This window comes from Myotis brandtii, unplaced genomic scaffold, assembly GCF_000412655.1.
Source record: "Myotis brandtii unplaced genomic scaffold, ASM41265v1 scaffold1186, whole genome shotgun sequence".
Taxonomy (NCBI): Eukaryota; Metazoa; Chordata; class Mammalia; order Chiroptera; family Vespertilionidae; genus Myotis; species Myotis brandtii.
In genome coordinates this window covers 897886-919778 of record NW_005354120.1, presented here as the reverse complement: position 1 = coordinate 919778, position 21893 = coordinate 897886, and the positions used below count along the sequence as shown (strand labels likewise).

Here is a 21893-nt window from a genome sequence, read left to right as displayed (position 1 = left end):
CGGCGCCCCGTGCGAGGCGGTGCGCATCCCCATGTGCCGGCACATGCCCTGGAACATCACGCGGATGCCCAACCACCTGCACCACAGCACGCAGGAGAACGCCATCCTGGCCATCGAGCAGTACGAGGAGCTGGTGGACGCGAACTGCAGCGCCGTGCTGCGCTTCTTCCTCTGCGCCATGTACGCGCCCATCTGCACCCTGGAGTTCCTGCACGACCCCATCAAGCCCTGCAAGTCGGTGTGCCAGCGCGCGCGCGACGACTGCGAGCCCCTCATGAAGATGTACAACCACAGCTGGCCCGAGAGCCTGGCCTGCGGCGACCTGCCCGTCTACGACCGCGGCGTGTGCATCTCGCCGGAGGCCATCGTCACTGACCTCCCAGAGGGTGAGGCCCGGGGAAGGACGGAGGGGGATGAGGACACACCCTTGGCGGTCGCTGCCCCGGGAGAACCGTCTGCCGCACCGACAGCTGCCCGCAGGTGGTCGGTCGGCCCCTCCCCCATCCTACCTCCCAGGGCAGGGCTGGTGACTTCACTTCTAGAAGAGTCTGATTTCTCGGTAGGAATTTCAGAGCGGAAGAACACCCTGTCCCATTAAAGGGGGCGGATTTTGCTTACAAAGGGAGCCACTGGGGACAGCTTCATTTACAGTAAGAACAGAATAGTCATAGCAGCAGCAGTCAAAAGGAATGGAGGTCTTAAGGTGGGCCTGAGCCAGCGTTAAGCACCTTACACGTATCCTTTGATTTATTAAAAAAATATTTTTTGTTTTTGTTAATCCTCACCAGAGGATATTTTTCCATTGATTTTTTTTTTTTTTTGAGAGAAAGAGAGAGTAGAAGAGAGAGGGAGAGACAGCGAGAGAAACATGGATGTGAGAGAGAGACATCAATTGCTTGCCTCCCGCGCTCGCACGCCCGGACCAGGGCCAGGGATGGAACCTGCAACCGAGGTATGTGCCCTTGATCAGAATCTAACCTAATCGGGACCCTTCAGTCTGTGGGCCGAGACTCTATCCACTGAGCCAAACCGGTTAGAATTCCTTTCATCTTTAAAGCAATCCCACCAGGATTCTCCCCTTAATGTTAGCTCTTGAAAGCTCTTTCTGAAAAAGCATTTCCAAGCATCACTCCCTGAAAACGCATTTCCAGGCATCGCTCCCCACAGCAGTGCACTTGTGAATTTAGTCACCCTGGAAAGTTGGGATGTCTGTCTAATGATCTTTAACCGCGAGCCAACATTTGCGGCATCTTAGTTCACTAGATCTCATTTTCCACTCCCTTCCTTTGTCTTGGTCATTTTACTGTTTTCCTAGGAAGAAGGGGCAGGTTTAAGTCCACTTGTTGAAGTGAAACCTAAGAATATTTTTGCATTCTTCTTACGCATGACCCAGCTTGCCCCACATTCAAAGAGATAATGGTGTAGTGCCTCAAGTTATGCATACCCCTCAGAGCACTGACCAAAACAGGAAGGAAGGGAAGTAAAGTGAAGTGCTTACCAAGGGAGGGGAAAAATCGAAACGCCTCTCTAATTCAGTTTAAGAAAAAGCTATCTTTTTTTACTTAAATTATATAAATGACAGAGGATTGTACTTGTTTTGGATTATGCAGCTATGGACTGTTTCTGCACTGCAAAATGTAAGGTGGGGATTTGGAAATACTCCGGCTATTTTGTTTAGTATAAGCTGATCAACATTTTAAAATGGATTTGAAAAGGAATGGCGCAATTTGTCCGGGTTGGCTGTATGTATCAGAAAGTTAAATGGAAGTGTGTTCACAGCATTTTGTGCTGGATAAGGCAGTCTCGCCTGAAAGTCTTTCCCAAACCCAGGGATGTCTATGTGAAAGAAATAGTCCACAATCGCATGCCATTTATACTATTTAGTATGTGTGTTTGTGTGTGTGTGTGTGTTTGTGTATGTGTGTGTGTGTGTGTGTGTGTGTGTGTGTGTGTGTATGTGCGCGCGCGCTCGCGATGCTGCATTAGTTTATGTCTCTAGGTGGTTCCTTGTTCCAGCTGGGCGAACTGACCAAAATCACTGACCACACCCGTGTGACCCTGTGTGTGTTTCAGACGCAAAGTGGATAGATATCACACCAGACATGATGGTACAGGAAAAGCCTCTTGACGTCGACTGTAAACGCCTAAGCCCGGGTGAGTTCTTTGTCCTCAAGACTCAGCATTTTTTTCTCCCCAGAATGACTTCTCTGAATCCTTTTCCAACATTTTGTCTTTCTCTTGCCTTCTTTAGACCGGTGCAAGTGCAAAAAAGTGAAGCCAACTCTGGCAACATATCTGAGCAAAAACTACAGTTATGGTAAGTCATCTAATGAGAACATTCACTTTGGGATTTGGCACATTCCAAAGCCAAGTCTGCTGGCCATAAAGTAAAGAAGAGGTTTGGTGATTTTTGTAGTTAACTGTATGACTTTCAAACGGCATAATAACAACTATAAAACTTATTGCTTTTCTGGGTAAATCAAATAAGTACAAAGTAAATTACTCAGATGAAAACAGGGATACGGCTCAGTTGGCAAGTTTGACATCATGATCCTATTTGACTTGGTGAGAAGTCCTCCCCAGCCAGGACAGCACACTTCACTTGTTCTTTTCATAAGATTTCATTGCTGCAGGGAGGATGGGTGAGTGATCAATAGATTTGATTATCTGAAGCCCATAGGCCCAATAATTAAGATCTGCTCATGTATCTTATCAGTAGCGATGAATATTTAATACCTTAAAGAAGTTGTAGGTGCCCTAACCGGTTTGGCTCAGTGGATAGAGTGTCAGCCTGCGGACTCAAGGGTCCCAGGTTCGATTCCGGTCAAGGGCATGTACCTTGGTTGCGGGCACATCCCCAGTAGGGAGTGTGCAGGAGGCAGCTGATCGATGTTTCTCTCTCATCGATGTTTCTAACTCTCTATCCCTTTCCCTTTCTCTCTGTAAAAAATCAGTAAAATATATATTTTTTAAAAAGTTGTAGGAATATGTTAATGCCAAGACTGTTGCTGTAATTATTGGCATAGCTTAAATGCCCTCTTCTTATTTGAAAACACACACACATCACTTTCTTCAAAGAATAAGTCAATAATACTATTGTGAATGTTTTAAGTCAACTTAATTTTACTATCATCACTTGAAAGTAATTTTAATTTTTAAAAAATTTAAATATCTATTTGGGCTATTTTATGTTTCTTTGGATTTCTTAAATTATTTCTGCTGAAATAACAAAAACTATTTTAGGAAAAACTGTTCATTTTATTTGCTAAGTTTGTTTTTCATATTCAAACTGACATTGTATATCATAAGAATATATTATATACACACATGAAAGAAAGAAGATAATGGCAACATAAAAGTCTGAAAAAATAACCTTTTTTTAGGTTGTCAGATTTGAGAATCATATATAGCTAATGTGGGTAATTCAACCAAAAATATACACTTTCTTTTTAAGTAGGTTTTTGTTGTTTAAAACCTGTTCTATGTAGATATAGTCTTAATATGATCTACTTAGTCTGTCAGCTGAGTTTTGCTCTGATGCTATTCTCTGGGTGTCTTGGCTTCGTTGCTACTTTGATGATGAAACCATTTCTATTTCAATCCTTTGGCTTCTTCATAAACCAGCTTTCTCAGATGGACTCCAAAGCAGGTCCATAGTAGGCTGATTACAATTGCATGGCCGGCAGTAATAGCAAGGGACCGAAAGAGCCAGAATTTAAAGCGTGAACAGGCACAGTAACATAAACAACCATCTGTAATAACAGTTCTACCTCTACTCACCTCAGACCTTGCTTCGATAGCGTGGGAAGTTAAAGGATTGAGAACGGTGATCCTCAGAGAATCCTTCCAGTCGAAAATCTTATGACTCTAATGGGTCAGATGGGTAATTGAACCATACAAACTTTAAGGTGGCTTCTGATTCGGAGAATATATGAGTCTCACTTCAGGTCATCACAAGGCAGAGTATAAACAAATATTTGCTTATATGAAATTTTTATTGACTACATTTCCTGATATGTTTTTGACAAAAACAAACAAAAAAACCACACACCTAATTTTATAACTATAGAACTGTAGGGCTGAGAAGGATCTACAGAATTCTCTGATCAAACCCTATCTATAGCACAAAGAGCAGTCACTGACCCAAAGGCAGAACCCAGACTAAGCCTGCTTGTCAATTTACTTTTACATCTTGAGCATGAACTTTTAAGACAATGTTGACAATATGGGAGACCTTATATTTAGCATGTGATTGTGGGCTTTTTGTCTGCGTTTGGGCAACTTGGACATGACCATAATTACAGGAGTGATTCTTTAAGAGAGGCTTGGGAGTTGGCATGAATACAGCATCCTATTTTTCTCCAAAGGCTTCAACAACACTTATATCAATTTTTAAATTGCAGTCATCCATGCCAAAATAAAAGCTGTCCAGAGGAGTGGCTGTAATGAAGTAACGACAGTGGTGGATGTGAAAGAGATCTTCAAGTCCTCATCACCCATCCCTCGAACTCAAGTCCCACTCATTACGAATTCTTCCTGCCAGTGTCCTCACATCCTGCCCCATCAAGATGTTCTCATCATGTGTTATGAGTGGCGCTCACGGTAGGCACAGAGGGGCAGAAGAAACTGCATATGGCTTAAGAAAACATGAGTCTCATTTAGTAGGTAAAAAAAAAAAGGTACCAGTCTTTTAAAAAAGCAATTTTAATAGAATCTTCCTTGGAATATTATGTAACTACTAGAGGCCCGATGCACGAAATTTGTGCAAGAGTAGGTCTTCCTTCCCCGGCTGCCGGCACCGGCTTCCCTCTGGCACCCGGGACCCAGGCTTCCCTTGCAGCCCTGGCTTCATCCAGAAGGACATCTGGTCTAATTAGCATATTACACTTTTATTATAATAGATAAAGTAATTCTTCACAGAATTAAGGAAAAATAAAAATATAAGTATTTGAATAGGATCTTTAAAAACCAATGGAATTCATTAAATGATTTCAAAAATGGAAAGGCAGATAAATTACTTTGGGTAAAACCAATTCATTTCAGCTTGGCTGGTGTGGTTCAGTGGTTGAGCATTGACCTATGAACCAGGAGGTCAGGGTTTGATTCCTGGTCTGAGCACATGCCCAAGTTGCAGGCTTGATCCTTACTAGGGGCATGCAGGAGGCAGCCTATTAATGATTCTCTCTTATCATAGACATTTCTATCTTTCTCTCCCTCTCCCTTTCTCTCTGAAATCAATAAAAATACATTTAAAAAAATAAAATGCTTTAAAAAAAAACAATTCATTTCAAGTCATTCAAATCAATCTTACTGTGGCAAATACTGAATGTTCTAAAGTTTCTTTAATAACTTACAGATCAAGTAAAGATGGCCATTTGAGATTACAGTTCCACACTTTTCCATTATATACACTTAGTTTACAATTTTTGGTACAGTATTACACACACGCAAACACACACACACACACACACACACACACACACACACACTCGTATCTCCAGCTGGGAGTGTGTCTCCCCAAATCTCTTTCCTTACCAACGTTTTATGTATTAGTATATTCCTTATAACATAAAAATCAAACACTTCAGCACAGGTTCCAGGATGAGCCCCAAACTTGCTGCAATATACTTCTCCAGCAAAATTATTCATTTTTATATAACAAGTGTTCCCCTTGATTCTCTGTCATCAATGCTTATCTGTTTATTTCGTCTAGATACAGCTCAAAACTCTACTTCTTAAAAAAAATCTTTTGAATTTGACCTCACTTGAAACTTTCTTGTTCTGTACTCTATCAGCACTTGGGCACCTTCCTGAAAAAGCTGTTCTACTTATACTAGTATCCTGCCTCTCTAAAGAAGCTGTTCCTTAAAGCTGGTCTACTTATATCTTGCTTCTCTAAAGAAGCTGAATGAGTGAATGCCGAATGAATATTTCTAGGCTTTCCTCTTACATGGTGTTTGTATCTGCTACAGTATTAGGTGCGGCTCTGGGGGTGTGCCATGTTGCTAGTCAGTAAATTCTATTTAGATATACAAATGGGTTATTAATTAATTAGATAAGAGTTTTCATGTCATCTTTCCCAAGTTAGTTTGTAAATTTAATGCAATTCTGATCAAAATCCCAGTAAAAATTTTGTGACAATTGGAATTTATGTATTCACAAATAATGCTAATGATCATTTGGAAGAGTAAACTGATAAGGGCATGTTATTTTGAAAATAAGAGGGAAGAGAGGAAATCTGCTTAATGAGACATTCAAATTGGTAGGAGGCTATACTTGTTAAAATCGTGTGGTACAAGAGTAGACATAAAGATAAATAAAGCAGAAGAAACAGATTCTAATGCATAAAAGAACCTATATTATGCAAGAAATATGGCAAGTCAATAGGAAATAAAAATATTTAGTGAAAGTTGCAAATATTTTTATTTGGAAAAATAGTACGTATTTTCACTTCTTACTCTACTCTAAAGTATATTTCAAATGGATTAAAGAGATACATTTTTAACATTACCTTTATTGTTGAATATTACAGATGTCCCCTTCGTCCCCCCCATTGACTCCCTCCACCCCTCTTCCACTCCCTCACCAGGCCTTCACAGCACTGTTGTCTGTGGCTATGAGTTATGCATATATGCATATAGGTTCTTTGGTTAATCTCTTTCCTCACCTCTACCCCTTCCCTCTGAGATTCATGAGTCTGTTCCATGCTTTCATGTTTCTAGATCTATTTTGTTTGTCAGTTTATTTTGTTCATTAGGTTCCACATGTAAGTGAGATCATGTGATACTTGTCTTTCTCTAACTGGCTTATTTCCCTTAGCACAATACTCTCCAGGTCCCTCCATGCTGTCCCAAAGGGTAAGAGATCCTTCTTTTTTAGAGCTGCATAATATTCCATTGTGTAAATGTACCCACCTTTTTTATCCACTCATCCACTGGTGGACACTTGGGTTGTTTCCATATCTTAGCTATTGTAAATAGCGCTGCTATGAACATAGGAGTGCATACATTATTTCTGATTAGTGTTTCAGGATTCTTAGGATATATTCCTAGCAGTAGGGTCACTGGGTCAAATGACAGTTCCATTTTTATCTTTTTGAGGAAACTCCATACTGTTTTCCATAGTGGCTACACCAGTCTGCATTCCCACCAGCAGTGTATTTTAAAGACTTAAAAAGGATAAAATTAAGTAAATAAATGTATGCTATCTGAATGGCAAAATAATTTGTAAACATAAAAGTAATGTAAAAAAATTACAAGGAAAAATGTCAGTACACATATTTGACCACATATTAGTATGTACATAAAAATCACAGATAAAAAGGCAAATAAAAATTGAGAAAATACAACAGGTGTGACAACAGAATAGTAATCTTACTCTCTAAAGAGTTCATATAATATTTCAACATTAAGTCTGCAACATAGATATGTCTGTACCTAAATCTATAGAGACAAGATCCAGAAGAAATACAAAGAGTAAATAAAACATTTAAAAATTATCTCCTTAATTCTTTAATCCAAATAAAAACAAGATTCAGTATTTACCTAATTCAATGTTAGCAAATTGAATTAAAGTTTAATCATTTTGAAAATAATTTGGCACTATGCATTGAAATATATGAAGATAGAGAGAAGGGGAGGGAGAGAAATAGAATATATTATAGATACTCATAGTTGTTATATTATTGGGTTATTAAAATAATATTTTTGAATTCTAATTATATAATAAAATGCATGCAGGGTGGGGCAAAAGTAAGTTTACAGTTATTCATATGGAAAATAATACAATAATTAATAAATAATTATACAATAATAAACTGTTTTTGCATACTCACAACTGTAAACCTATTTTTGCCCCACCCTATCCTATATAATAAAAGCCTAATATGCTAAGTGTCTGGTCGTCCAGTCAGCCATTCAACCAATCAAAGCATAATATGCTAATGATATGGTAAGGCCGCTCAACTACTCGCTATGACTGACCACCAGGAGGCAGACACTCCCACCGGTAGGTTAGCTTGCTGCTGGGGTCTGGCTAGGCGAGATGAGGCATTGCAGTCCCTCCCTGGCTGGCCAACCTCCTGCATCCTTCCCCAGCCCCAATCGTGCACCGGTGGGATCCCTCGACCTGGACTGTGCCCTCTCACAATCTGGGACCCCTCGGGGATGTAGGAGAGCCAGTTTAGGCCTGATCCCACAGGCCAGGCTGAGGGACCCCACTGGTGCACAAATTCGTGCACTGGGCCTCTAGTATAATATAAGGATATATCAACAAAATATAAATGGTGGATTGTGAGGTTATTGAAGAACATTTTTTAATTTTTTGTATTTTTAAACTTTTTACTTTCCTAAACAGAAATTGCTTATTAAGATAAATTACTCTTTTTTCAGGATGATGCTTCTTGAAAATTGTTTAGTTGAAAAATGGAGAGACCAGCTTAGTAAAAGATCCATAGTAAGTATAATTAACAATATTAGGAATATGGATTTAAGTGTATGTAAAGAAAATCTGTAGAATTTGGGGATTCTTCCCATTCTTTTGGATAGGTAGTTATGATTATAGCTATTCTCACTTGAATTTTTATCATACATCTCTCTTCAACTTCAAAGACAATTTGGCTGCATCTGATACTTACCTACTGGTTATTTCCAGATTAAATGAATTTTTTGGTTTCTTTATTGTATTACATGTAATTGCTTTAGCAAACAGTCAGGTACTTGAGCAAAATTTATATCCAGAGGGATTAAAACAGACATATACATGCAGAGGTGTGAATACCTAGTTCTAAAACTCATCCTATCACAGTACAAAACATAATCTTTTTCCCTGTACTTATAGAAATTATTTTGTATTTTGTACTATTCATGATTTTAGTGGTAATGTCATAGAAATATTGGTATTTCAATTGGAAGAGTTAGAGTAATTTTATGCCCAGACATGTGAAGTCATACTAGAACTAAATAAATACTGTCTTTGGGCCCAGCCAGTGTGGCTCAAGGGTTAATCGTCAACCTATGAACCAAGAGGTCACAGTTCAATTCCTAGTCAGAGTACACGCCCAGGTGGTGGGTTCGATCCCCAATAGGGGCGGTGCAGGAGGCAGCAGATAAATTATTCTCTTTCATCATTGATGTTTCTATCTCTCCCTTCCTCTCTGAAATCAATAAAAATATATATTTTAAAAAAAGAAATAAGGTCTTTGGTTTGAAATTTTTGAACTATCTCTTCTCCTGGAATATGTTTAGATGTATTCAGGAGAATTTGTGTTTTAAGGTTCACAAAAGTATTGCAACTATTTATGATTTCCTTGTTTGCATTAATAAAACACTTGATTAAGGGGAGAGTTATATTAATACTAACATATAACACAGCCTCTCCTACTCAGTGTATTTCTGACTAAAAGAACCAAACACTACTGTTATATCTGAGCTAAAATCTCATCAGTTGCTCAGGAGTACACCTTAGTGTTACTGGACAGAAAATTCTGGAAGAATTAGTTATCTGGTTCCCAAGACTGCAGTAGATTAGAAGCATCAATGTAGAAGGTAAGTCCACCATGAGGACCTGAAGGGGAAAAAAGCTTTCAAGAATCAGCTGTTTGGACCATTTACTTTTGTTAACAAACATTACAATACACTTCAGTAGGAATTTGAAAATATCACCACACAGTAGCAACATACAGTAAAGAGTTTACTATTTTAGAACATCTTAGGAGGGTGTTCATTTCATTGCAATTTTTGTGCTTAGGAGAATGCCTGCCCTACGGTGGTGCTCAAACTCTTTGTTGATTGAAATATATTCTAACAAAGTTGCAACATGTGTGTTATAATAAAAAGCAATATCTATTTAAGTGGACTCACTTTTTTATTATGCAGCTGTTTAAATAAATAGTATTTATGTTAAAAATAGTAAGTCCTTTTCTATCAAGGAAACTTGACTGTTCAGAATGACACATTTCCCATCAGCTCTGGCTAGCTAACACTGGAGTGGATTACTAGCTGTAGGTGGTGCTTCTGTCTTCTATTGGATATAAGAGAATTAAGTGAATCCATAAGTGTGGTGAGAGGCCCCTGATTTCTGGTTGGGCTGGATACATTTCTGCTTTTAGCCAGGTCTGCCATTTTTAGAAAGCTTTGCTGTGTAGGAATGTTGCATTAGAGGGCCTTGGGCTCTGGAGTCAGACTGGTGAATTTGAATCCTAGCTCTGACATTTATCAGCTGTGTGGCCTTCTGCAAATAACCGTGGTGTGCTGGATCCTGGTCATGACAATGGTGTCCACCCAGAGGGGCTGTTGTGAGTTTCAATGACATGAATGCATGTCCAAACCGCATCATGATTCTCTGGTACATGATAAGTGCTCAACAATGGAGAGTAGCTATTACAACTACTGTCATGATTAGTATGTAACGGTGGGGGGGAAATGTCATTAGTTCTGATATTAGTGGAGTAGCATAAAGGGGTGAGATGTACTTGACAGTCATGTTTACCAATTGCCTCCCAGCAGTGGGAAGAGAGGCTGCAGGAACAACAGAGAACCATCCAGGACAAAAAGCGAACAGCCGGGCGCACCAGTCGTAGTCATCCCCCGAAACCAAAGGGAAAGTCACCTGCTCCCAAGCCAGCCAGCCCCAAGAAGAACATTAAAGCGAGGAGTGCCCCAAAGAGAACAAACTCGAAAAGAGTGTGAGCTAACTGCTTTCCAAAACGGAGACTTCCTCTCAGGATGAGGCCAGGCGTTGCCCAGACGGCCCATGGAAGGCCACACACCCCTTGTCTTAACAACTAAGGTACTCTTCATAGACACATCTTGCAGCATTTTTCTTAATGATATGCTTCAGTTTTTCTTTTTACACCACTACAAGCGTAGTGGTAGGTATGCCCATTGGTATGGAAGGTATATGAAAGCTGGTCCAAAAAAAAACCTTGTTGTGTTCAGAATAGACTGTGTGCATATTCTATGAGAGGTCCAGGTAGGGAAATACACTTTTGTTCTTTCAATTTGATCTACTGTGTGCATTGTAAAATAAATACCACATTGCAAAAAAAAGAAAGCATCTATTTTTTTTTACAATATGTTTTATTTCAGTTTGACTTCTGTTGTTAGAATCTTAGCAATTTAAAAAAAAATGTGATTGAAAGTAAAAGCAAGAGGAATGGATGTTTAAAAGATCTTTATTGTTTGTGGAAGAATTTTTGTAATGAAAGGGGATTTTTAAACAATCTAGAAAAGTAGGATATGGAACATTGTAATGAGTATTTGTGTGTGTGTATTGTTTCCTTTTTTTTTACAAAGAAGCCTTTCTGCTCTGTGTTTAGCTATAAACTCTAGAAAATAAAATGATGATGATGATGAATAAATAAAAAGGAAAGGCAGGCAAACAACATCTGGGTCCTTGTTTTCTGGTTCCCATGCCATGGTATGGGGGGCGGGGGGGGGGGGGCTCTGATTTTACATTCATGCTTCTCATCAGTACCCTTTAAGTGTCACCAGAAACAGACTTTCTTTCAGCTATTATGACTGAGGTACCAGCTAGTCGACCCCAAATATCTTACCTGTGGGTGTGGTACTTGTCTCACTCCCAGGACATCCTAGATTTCCTGAGGCCAACTCTCTCTGCTGGTTGCAGGTGTTTACAAGGGCCTTGGACCTGAGGTGGGAGGGTCAGGATCCAAAACCTCAGGTTGCCAGCCTGCTATGAGACCGCTGCCACACACCAACTGTGCACCTGGAAAAGGTCACTTGTCCATCCACTACTCAGGAACGTAAAACAACAACCTGAAAGGTTAAGAGTTAAATCTCCTCTAAAGGATGTACCATGGTCCCTGGTTTTCAGAAAAGGGATAAGGTACACGTGGCATTCACACAATATAATTAAACAAATTGTTTTATTTCATACCTATAGCCATGGGGACACAGAAGTGAGCTGTGTGGGTAAGCCAGGGGAGAGTGGAAGAATAGGACAGGCACTCATCTCCCCCTGAAAGCTTGACTTTGCCTGCACTGCTACCCCAGGGCAACAGAATGAAAGGAATCCAATAGATTGACCCACAAAAGGGTAGTGTTTTTGCTGTACAAAAGCCAAATCTCATCGGCCCTTAAGGAAGCCAGGTTGGTGTTTAGCATAGCATCCAAACTAAAGAAACCTAGGAAAAGCCATTAAAAGGCATTGCTAGCCTACTTCACCTTCTTAGCATAGTAGGAATTCTTTGGGGAAGGGGACTTAGAAATGAAACTCCATGGGGGAGGAGATAAAATGCTTATGTAAGACCTTTTTTTTGTTGTTGTTGTTAAGTGCAAAAGAAAGTAAAGAGTTTGGAGATGACTTTACAAATTTAAATACTGCTTACTTTGAATATTTAAATGATGTATTGATTATCACACAAAAATTTAACCAGGCACATTTATCAGTTTGATTAATCGATAAAAGGTTAACAAGGTGGCCATTTGTATATTATTTTGAAAAAGTTGAAAATGAACATTAGCTCACAATATGACAAATATGGAATTGGCCTTTGTGTGAGAGTCAAAAGTTTATTTTTCTCACCTAAATATTTCTCCACCTAAATACATGTGAGAGGAGGTAAATATAAATACATGGAGAGGAAAGCTGAGGTTCTAGCTCTGAAATGGAAATTATGAGAGTTGGGTTACTTTAATTTAAAAATAACGTATTTTACTATAGGTTTATCAACACATTTTGTAATTGAAGACAACTGGAGGCACTTTTAAAATAATTTTGTTCGTCTTTCAATAATATGGTAAATGTGTGTTTTCTATAAAGCATTCAATAAATACATAAAATAAAATAAAAGTAATTGAATTAAAATCCTACATAATCCCGTTCACCACAATTCAGAGGTATTCACTATTAGTATTTTGGTATATAATTTTCCAGGTGTTTCCTATGCATATTATGATTTGGAAAAAAAATAAAACTAGGAGCCTATAACGCATACTGTTTCATAACCTGCCTTCTTCACTCATAGTTCTTATTAAGCTGATGCCACCTCCTTCATAATGACTGTGGTATATTCCATGGTGTGTATCACTCAACAAGTCCTTATGTTATTGGGGACTAGCTAGTTTCTTAACAGAACACACTGAATAGACAAACATCTTGATAGCTAGTACCTGTGCCCATCCTTAAGTAGTTTTTGGAGATGTTCATCTAGGTAGCATTGCTAGGCTGAGGAGTATGACCACAAGGAAAGTTCCAGATCATGTTATTAAATTTCCTCCAGCATGCTTGGACCATAGATGTATCAAAGTGCTGACTTTCCAACTCCTCACTGAGTTTGTTTCCTCCTTCCCATAGTTTTTATAAATTTAGCTGGGAACTGGATGTCATCTATGGTGAAGCTCCTCTCTTCATCTGTGAGCCACTCCCAACCTCCAGGCAGCTGGGAAATGAATGACTGACCACCTTGAAGTGGGTATAGTAGGTAGGTAGGTAGGTAGGTAGGTAGGTAGATAGATAGATGATAGGTAGATAAGATAGAGTTCTCAACTTCGGGGGAAAACCTATGCAACTATCTCAATTTTTTAAATGAATCCAATTTAATATAATTTATCAGCTAGAGAAACCAAAGAATTAGGATTTAACAGAAATGCCAATAGATTTTTTTTCTCTTTCCAGCTTTCTTATAAGATATATGAGAACTTAAATAAATAACCTTAGTTTCTTATTTTCCAGTTCTAAACCAATGCAGTATGACCACCCTTTTGGTTTCTGGCCTTGGATGCTTAGAAGATTGTCCACGGCAAACTTAGAGTAAAATTCTTTTACTTGAGCTAGCTCAAGGGTACTCCTGCTTGGTGGAACCAGTTCCTGAATAAAAAATAAATAAAAATTTACCACAAGTCTCTACCTGCTGTTATCACCAATTCAGAAAGAAAAATGGTTATTTGGGAGCATGGAATGAAAAAGTCGAATGGGACGTTATAGGTCATCATCTAGCTTGTTGATGTCAGGGCTTGATTGATGTCACACATGTAGCTAGAGAAAGATCTTGGGCCCCAGAGTTACTCAACTTTACTTTAGCTGACCAAAGTGTAGTTGTTTTTCAGTAACATAAAACCGTGCTACTAGAGGGAATACTCATCTATCACGAAAGAAACAACAAGAGAACAATTTTCTGCTTCAGGTTATAATATGTGCTAATACTGACCATATTTCCTAACAGAAAATACTTTTTGAAAAAAGCATTTTATACTGCGAGATATGTTATACTGACAGACATGCCAAAAATTTTAGTTTATTGTTACCTTTGTGACTTAACTAATAAGCAAGCAGTATTGTGTTCTCAGATCAAGTACCTGGATAGGGATCTGTGTTAACATCAGTACTCCCCTCCCCAACCCCAGGAAATTCTTGACACTATGATGGCAAAGAAACATCCCCCTTTTATTATTCAAACAAAAGAGATAAACAAAAAGAAAAACAAAAGCACCCCAAATATCAAAAGAGCTGCCCCAAATGTCAAATTAGCATTTTATATGAATCCTTTCATACGTTCTCCCTGTTTGCATATATGGATTTAATAATGACACATAAATATTTTTTCCCTGTAAGAAATGCAATGGAATCTTCATTTTTCACAGCTGCAAAACATAAATGTATGAGAGTTTGTTTTGCCAATAACTTGTGAGAATAGACCTTTAAATGTGGTTCCCAGGCATGCTAGGATAGGACAACGTTTTGTGACAATATTTTTTCTACTGTTATTGAATTCTCAGGACCAGAAAAAAAATGGGGCATGGATAGGTTTTTTGGTATTTTTTCTAATAAACATGTTGCTTTTACAATTAGAAGATACTACAAAAATGAGAGAGATGAATTTAAGCTACACAGACATGAAAACTGTTTCATTGATTATGTGTTTGTTAATCTGTGTCATCAGAGAAGCAGACACCAAGAGGGAATTAAACTAAATGTGAAAGGATTTTATTAGAGAAAACACCTGAGAGAGAGAATAGGCAGGAGCTGAATTGGAAAGAGGAAAGGAAGCACTTGAGATTGCCTTGATGTTAAAGACGGTTTGGCAAGTCTATTGGGAACATCAGGGAGTCCCTCATCTCCTGGGATGGCTCTGCCTTTGTATCCTACTGCTCTGTCATTGGGAGCAGCCCAGGGACAGTCTGGTCTTGATGCAACGGTAGCAATAGATTTCAGACTGTGGTGTCCAGATACTTGGATAATTATGGCCCCTGTGGTTGGAGTCTAGACTCACATCCTCATGGCCATCACAGTATGACAGTGATAAAAATATTGAGATTTTGCCACTACATTTTCAGCAAAATCTATAAAGTGGTGGTGCCAGGCAACAAAATGCCTCTGTCGACTTTTGTAATTGTCATCAATACACTATTTGAATCCCTAAACCTCAAAAACTTTTATGTCTCTTATATTTTATTTCAAATTTATTGAAGAGAAAATGTGTTGAGTATGACTACAGATTTTACGTATTTATCCTATCCAAGAAAGGTCTCTTTATACTAGAATGCAAAAACAAAAAAAAACACCACAAACATTTTAGAGGTATTTAATGGCAATAAGAAATGCTATGATGTGTAATTTTGCCTTTACCTGTTCGGATAGCATAAGCCTAATATACCTAGCTGCAATATTTGTAAGAGAACAGTTTTATAATTCAATAATGCTAACATGAGTAGCTGCAACATCTAGATGAGGACCATTTTATAATTAGAAGTTTGGATCACATTAGTGATATACTTTGAGAGGGAAAAAGATCATACTTTATTGACAATAAAATTTAGCTGACAGCAGACTCACAACCAGAGGGCTGAAACCAAATCTCACAAACTTGTAATAACATGAATAATACAATACAATATAAAGAACTGACATTAAGCAGAACATGGTATTATGAATAAAATTCCATGACGGTACTGAGAAATATCTAAAATGCTACTGTTGAACCATACAGATGGATTTTTTTCAAGTTCATTAACATGTTTAGTCCTCTAAAAATTTCAAATATTTATTACGTCATTGAAATATTTTAGCAGCTGAAAAACATGTGGAAAATGGCCCAGTAAAATTTATTTCTTTATTAAAAGCATTTAAATAACTGGCTTGGGAGGTTCGTCCAAAGTAGCCTCCAAGGGTGAACAAGTTCAGACGCAGGTCAGGCAAGCATCCGAATCAGGAGGTCTTTCCAGTGAAGAGAAAGGGCACCAAGAGAGCCCAAGAGGAGGACCATCAGATAGAGCATAGCCCGTTTTAGGAAATGATTCCATTTTCTACAGAGCATCTGCTTACAGGGAACAGGATCCAGGGAGGGGATGTTATTAGGATCAAATCAGGAACGCTTCAGGCGCCCTACCTTGGAAAGACACCAGAGGGGCTTAGTAGGGCTCTCAAAGAAACTGGTTTCAGAGTCAAGGTGCATGTCTAAGCCTGTACTACACAATGGGGACTGTTCTGTATGGTGAACTTCATGAAGACACAGCTCTGCTTGGCTGTTGAGATAGAGGTGCTTCCCTGACAGGCATACCATTGGCCTACCTCCTGAGCCAGTCCTTGTATTGGGAACCCATCTCCTCACTATCATGTGTTACTCATCATTCTTACAAAACTCATCTCAGAGCTCTCATGTGTGCCCACCAATACTGCAGTCTCCAATTGCCTCATTGACAGTAGTCCAAAACACATGTGTGGTTTTTCTGCCTGAAGTCCAGCTGAGAATCAAAATCAGCCCCTTTAGCTGGAGCCCTGACAATTTCTAGCCTTTTCTAACCTTTCTCCCAGGGCCAAGAAGATATTCCCAGGTATGATTAATCCCAGCCCCCATGTGCCTGCCTCATGCTGTGGTGTCCCACCCACTAAATTCAATACCCTCAAGACCAACATCAACAAAAACTGAAGTGTAATTGACTATATCTCTTTGATCATTATTAGATTTCTGACTAGTTACCTCAAGACTAATTCTATAATCTAAAAGAAATAACCTTTCTCAATATCTTGCTTATAAAATCTTTGTACAGACCGTACACATATATAGACAACTGAGTGAAGCCTGCCATCTGCTGGTGAGGTACATTATTAATTTTTAGAGAGCTTATTGTTTTAATGCTTTTGAAGTTCTAGACCATCTAATAACAATGCACCAATTCACACAACTATATTATGGATACCCAAACACTCTCAAGCATGTATACAGTAGATAAAAGTATTTGATTTGAAGGAGAGCAGAATGTGAAGGAAGTGAGAAAGGTGAAGATTTACACGATGCTTATTCCTCTGCGTAATCCAAAGAAAGCTGATAATTTATTTACCCTAGTTTTTTAAAAAATGCATTCTGAAGAAAATGCAATTTTAAAAATTTGAGAAACATCCTTACTGATAATTCAAATGTGACTAGATTTTGTACATCTTACAACACAATGTATTTCCAAAATTTTTCATCACCCTATTCAGAAACTCTTTACCAATTAAGCAATAATTCCCAATTTCTCCCTCCCTCCCACATCTACTTCCCTTTAGTATACTTCCTGTCCCTATGAATTTGCCTATTCTAGGTACCTCGTACGAAGGGAATCATATAATGTTTGTCCTTTTGTGTCTAGATTATTTCATTTAGCATAATATTTCAAGGTCCATTCATTTTGTAGCATGTATCAATACTTTATTCATTTTTATGGCTAAATAATAATCCATTGTATTTATATACCATTTTTGTTCATCCATTCTTCTGTTGATGAACACTGGGGTGGTCTCTACCTTTTGGCTATTATGAATAATGCTGCTGTGAACATTGGTGTACATGTTTACATCCCTGTTTTCAATGTTCCTTGTGTCATCCTTCAGGTAGCCTCCAGACAGGTTAGAACAGAAAAACACAATAACCCTATATAATAAAAGCCTAATATGCAAATCAAACAAATGGCAGAATGACCTGTGGAACGACCGGTCACAATGGTGCACACTGACCACCAGAGGGCAGACACTCAACACAGGGGCTGTCCCCAGCCCGCAGGCCTCAGGCCAGCCAAGGCGTCCTGATCACCCCGAAGATCGGCCCCGATCGCTGGCCAGGCCTAGGGACCCTACCCCTGCATGAATTTCATGCACTGGGCCTCTAGTTAGTTAATAATATCTGCTCTATTCTCTTTGGCACCAAAGACCGGAGTCCCATGCTGAGAACACAGGCTGTAACCTTCAAGAACGTGATCAATTTGGGGAAGTGATGAGGCAAGTAAAAATGTCACAAAGCTTTCATACCGTTTTTTAGTTGCCCCTTTATCGCTTCAGTACTCATTTGGTTACCGTAAACCTTTGATTATTTTCCAGAGCTCTGATAAAGTTTGTCCTGACAGATTCTGCTTATGTTTTCAATGTCCCCAAGGAGGGATGGGAGTTTATAGCTGCCTACTCTACCATTTTGCTGATGTCATTTCAATGGAGCCTTCTTAGCTCTGCTACACTGAGAGCCTGACTTATTCTCAATCCAGATGCCTACTTCCCCACATGAGCAAAACAGAACTCATGGCATTTCCTTCTTTTTCTCTTCTGGGTCCCCTGTCTTGGAATGGTTGGAGCATCTCGTCAGTTACTCAAGCCAGGAAGCATTGTCTTTTCCCATTTATTTGATAGAGTGGTGATCAATCATAAGTCCTGTGGATGCAATGCAGCCTTTTAAGGATTCTCTAATCATTCCACTTATCACTAACTCACAATTTCTACAGATTGCTGTTGTCTTCCACATTGATTACTGCATGCCTCCTGCCTGGGTGGTTTGTATCTCGTTCTCCCTCGCCATCTCCTATATGCATCTGCTCAAAGCACTCCAATTTTTTTTTTATCTCCTGCTTTTAGAGTCCTGAGCTCCTTTAGAACAAGGACTGTGTGTACTCAGCCCTGCGACAGTGTCCAGCATATAGCATGAGCTGAATAAAAGAGCCTTGCATGTCTGAAACAGTCCCACAATTCTATCCCTTAGAATGATATGATTTAGTATAGTAGGCATAGTAAAAGCAGCCATCAAAATGTCCTTATATGTGTATAAATATCAAGATATACCTACTTAGAAACTTTTAAAACTAAATTCGCTTTCTTGCTTCATTACTTTCGATTTTGAAAATCGTACCCTTTATTCAAGATCTATTTCATCTCTTACCTTCTCAAGCTCCTACCCATCAAAATACACACCTGTCAGTCAATTCAGCACTGTATTATACACTAATTTGAAGTCCCTGATACTATTCATAATGCTCACCTTATCAAAAAAAAAAGGGGGGGAGGAATGTGCAAATGTTAGAATAGATCTATACCAGGTTGCTATTAGATGCTATAAACAGAATGTGGTTGCACTAACCTCATCAACACAAATTATTCATCACTGTCATGCTTAATAATGTACTTACTGTCTTATGGTGGTTATGGTTAGATAGTTTTTGTGAGTTTTGTCTCCCCATTACATTTGCATCTCCCTGAACGTATCAACTTTCATTCAACCAGTGCTTTACTAAACAAAAACCCACAGTTCAAGCAGATATACAATACATATTTTCCCAACATAAATGTTTATAGGTTGTACAATCATGCTTTAGTCTAGCTATAATAATAAAAGCATAATATGCTAATTAGACCGGACATCCTTCCAGACTTCCTCCTGGACGTCCTTCCAGATGACCTTCCAGACAAAGCTGCCACACTGGGGGCCAAGGCAGAGGCAGCCGCTGCTGTGGTGGGGGCTGAGCCCCTTGCATGAATTTCGTGCATCGGGCCTCTAGTAATTAAATAAGACTTATGGGATGAGTAGTAGTATGCCAGAATCTACTTTTATTTTTGCATTTAATGTTTTGATATAATGTTCTTACATCTAGAGAAAGCCTAGACTAAATGACACTATTAAGGGAACGATGTACTCTTCTTTCCCTCGGGAACTTGAATGGGTATGGAGGGATTGCTCCGTTTCACAATGCTTTCTCATTATGTGGACGGATTCTCAATTTGGCTCATCCAGCTGAAGACAACACTGCACATGTGAAGAGTCTTTGAAAATAAAGAAGGCAAGTAAGTTTGATGGCAAAAGTCACCTATCTTACACTCCACTTCCCACAATGCCCAGGATAGAAACGTTTTCAAGTTTTCCATCAACAACTAAGCAGTTTCAATCCACATGCTCCCCAAATAAGTTGCTCTTTGCCAAGGAATAGAAATGACTGCCTTTTGCTTTATGGTTTCTAATATCCTATCATATTATCATATGTCACCCACAGATAGTTAGTAGGTTCCAAGTTTCCAAATACTCAATGAATAGAGTTGAGGCTGCTTTATGAGACCTTGGCAATTCAAAGAGGAGAAATGGAGGGGAGTCAAGGAGAGGGACTTCATGAGACTGTCCTGAGAGATGGCACAAATAGTTCAGTACCAAGGCTTGCAACCCAAAGGATATCTGTTTACTCCACTATGTCCCAGGTGCCTGCACAAGGTTTGGCTTTGAGGCTTCAAGGTTGCTATGGAGCACTGTAATATGTCTGGCAGGAAATAGTTTAAGTCAGAAACATAGGGAATGTTCTGATCGGAACAACCTTGTCCTAGACCCAGTCACTGTAACAGCCCAAGAAAAGGAAATAACAGTTATTAGAGAGGTACTGTACTTTAGTTTTCCTCAGGATTCTCGGGATTCTCAGGATCAACCTCTTCAAATATATTATTAATTGATTGCATTGCCTCAGTGGCATTAGATGATCCATGGACAGCATTTCTCAAAAGATCTATTCCAAATTGGGCTCGGAGAGAGTTTGGGGACAAGAACTTTGCTTCACTTGGGTCTGTGGGACCCATCAATCGTCTCCAGTCTGCAATAGCATTCCACTTGCTCAGAATCATGACCAAAGATGGACCCCTGCAAATAACAGTGCTTTCAGAAGACTTGGGCCACTTACAACTGTATAGATTGCCTACATGGCTACAGACAGAACGCCACAGCTTCATCCAAAGAGCTTTTCTTTGTTCTTTGTACTTATTAGTGTGAGTTAATGCTTTCTTTTTTGTTTCATTTATCCCTCTTCCAACAGGCATAGGAAAACAATGCTGTAGTTTATATCTGTAGATATATTCCAGGCACTGTTCCAAGTACTTTCAATGTATCAATTATTTAGCCCTCACAACAAACCTATAGGTTAGGTCAGTGATGGCGAACCTATGACATGCGAACTCATTTTGGGAGACACACATCGACAGAGACAAAAAATTGCATAATTCAATGAGTTGGGCATCACTCGAGTAATATTATTACTCACGTTACTCATGATCAATAATGCAATTCTAAAACCGGATGTAAACATGTACATCAGTGCGGTGTTGCGTAGCAAAGATACATAGTGAAAACATCCAAGATACATTGTTCCAATATTGACGTTAATATAAAAAGGTTAAGAATTGCACTATAAAGAGATTAATCTTTACTCATGACATTTTATTTTTACTCGAGTGACAAAATACCCAGTTCTGGAAACGGCCTCGTTATTGTGAACACGTGCCTTGGATAAGCTTCCCATGTGTTCGGGTGCATTCAGCAAATGGATGCACTTGATCGTCATGTTCGTTAGGAGACAGGAGTGGGAGGGTTAGAAGAAAAAGATATACATTCAGTGCAACAGTGCTCGACGAGACATTCTGCGTGTCGGATAATTGATTACAGCACCATATATTTGTTGGTTATACATACTATCTTTGAATTGTTTTGCACCAGGAGTCAGTGCAACAACACTGCAAAAAGTTAATAGGTAAGAAACCTATCAACCTTTTATAAAAAACGCCGTGATTTATATTTATTTATTTTTGCAGTCTTGTGATGGAGAATCAAAAAAAATAAAAAAGCAAGATTGAATGATAAAGGAAGTGGAAGTAGCAGTAGCCGA

The 21893-nt window shown here is 39.0% G+C and overlaps 2 protein-coding genes across 2 annotated transcripts in view; one reads left to right on the top strand and one right to left on the bottom strand.

Moving 5' to 3' along the window:
- Window positions 1–6: 6 nt before the first annotated feature.
- On the top strand, window positions 7–11383 carry SFRP4 (secreted frizzled-related protein 4). Its single transcript, XM_014531050.1, has 6 exons — window positions 7–386; window positions 2074–2154; window positions 2252–2317; window positions 4404–4602; window positions 8391–8454; window positions 10503–11383. The coding sequence occupies exons 1-6, from the start codon at window positions 32–34 to the stop codon at window positions 10686–10688; spliced, it is 951 nt and encodes a 316-aa protein (XP_014386536.1). The 5' UTR covers window positions 7–31; the 3' UTR covers window positions 10689–11383.
- Window positions 11384–15473: 4090 nt separating this feature from the next.
- NME8 (NME/NM23 family member 8) overlaps window positions 15474–21893 on the bottom strand; it is a 47213-nt gene continuing 40793 nt past the window's right edge. Inside the window, exons 15-17 of the mRNA XM_014531101.1 lie at window positions 17946–17950; window positions 17746–17872; window positions 15474–15497 (exon numbers count right to left, since the gene is read on the bottom strand). Of these exons, the coding sequence (XP_014386587.1) occupies window positions 15474–15497; window positions 17746–17872; window positions 17946–17950 (156 nt within the window). The remainder of the gene's footprint in view (window positions 15498–17745; window positions 17873–17945; window positions 17951–21893) is intronic.

Bases quoted from the DNA above. Each gene is read 5' to 3' on its own strand.
- SFRP4 (XM_014531050.1), top strand. From the start codon at position 32: ATGTGCCGGCACATGCCCTGGAACATCACGCGGATGCCCAACCACCTG. The intron at 2,155-2,251 runs GTGAGTTCTTTG...TGCCTTCTTTAG, and splicing joins CTGTAAACGCCTAAGCCCGG to ACCGGTGCAAGTGCAAAAAA. The intron at 8,455-10,502 runs GTAAGTATAATT...ATTGCCTCCCAG, and splicing joins AGCTTAGTAAAAGATCCATA to CAGTGGGAAGAGAGGCTGCA.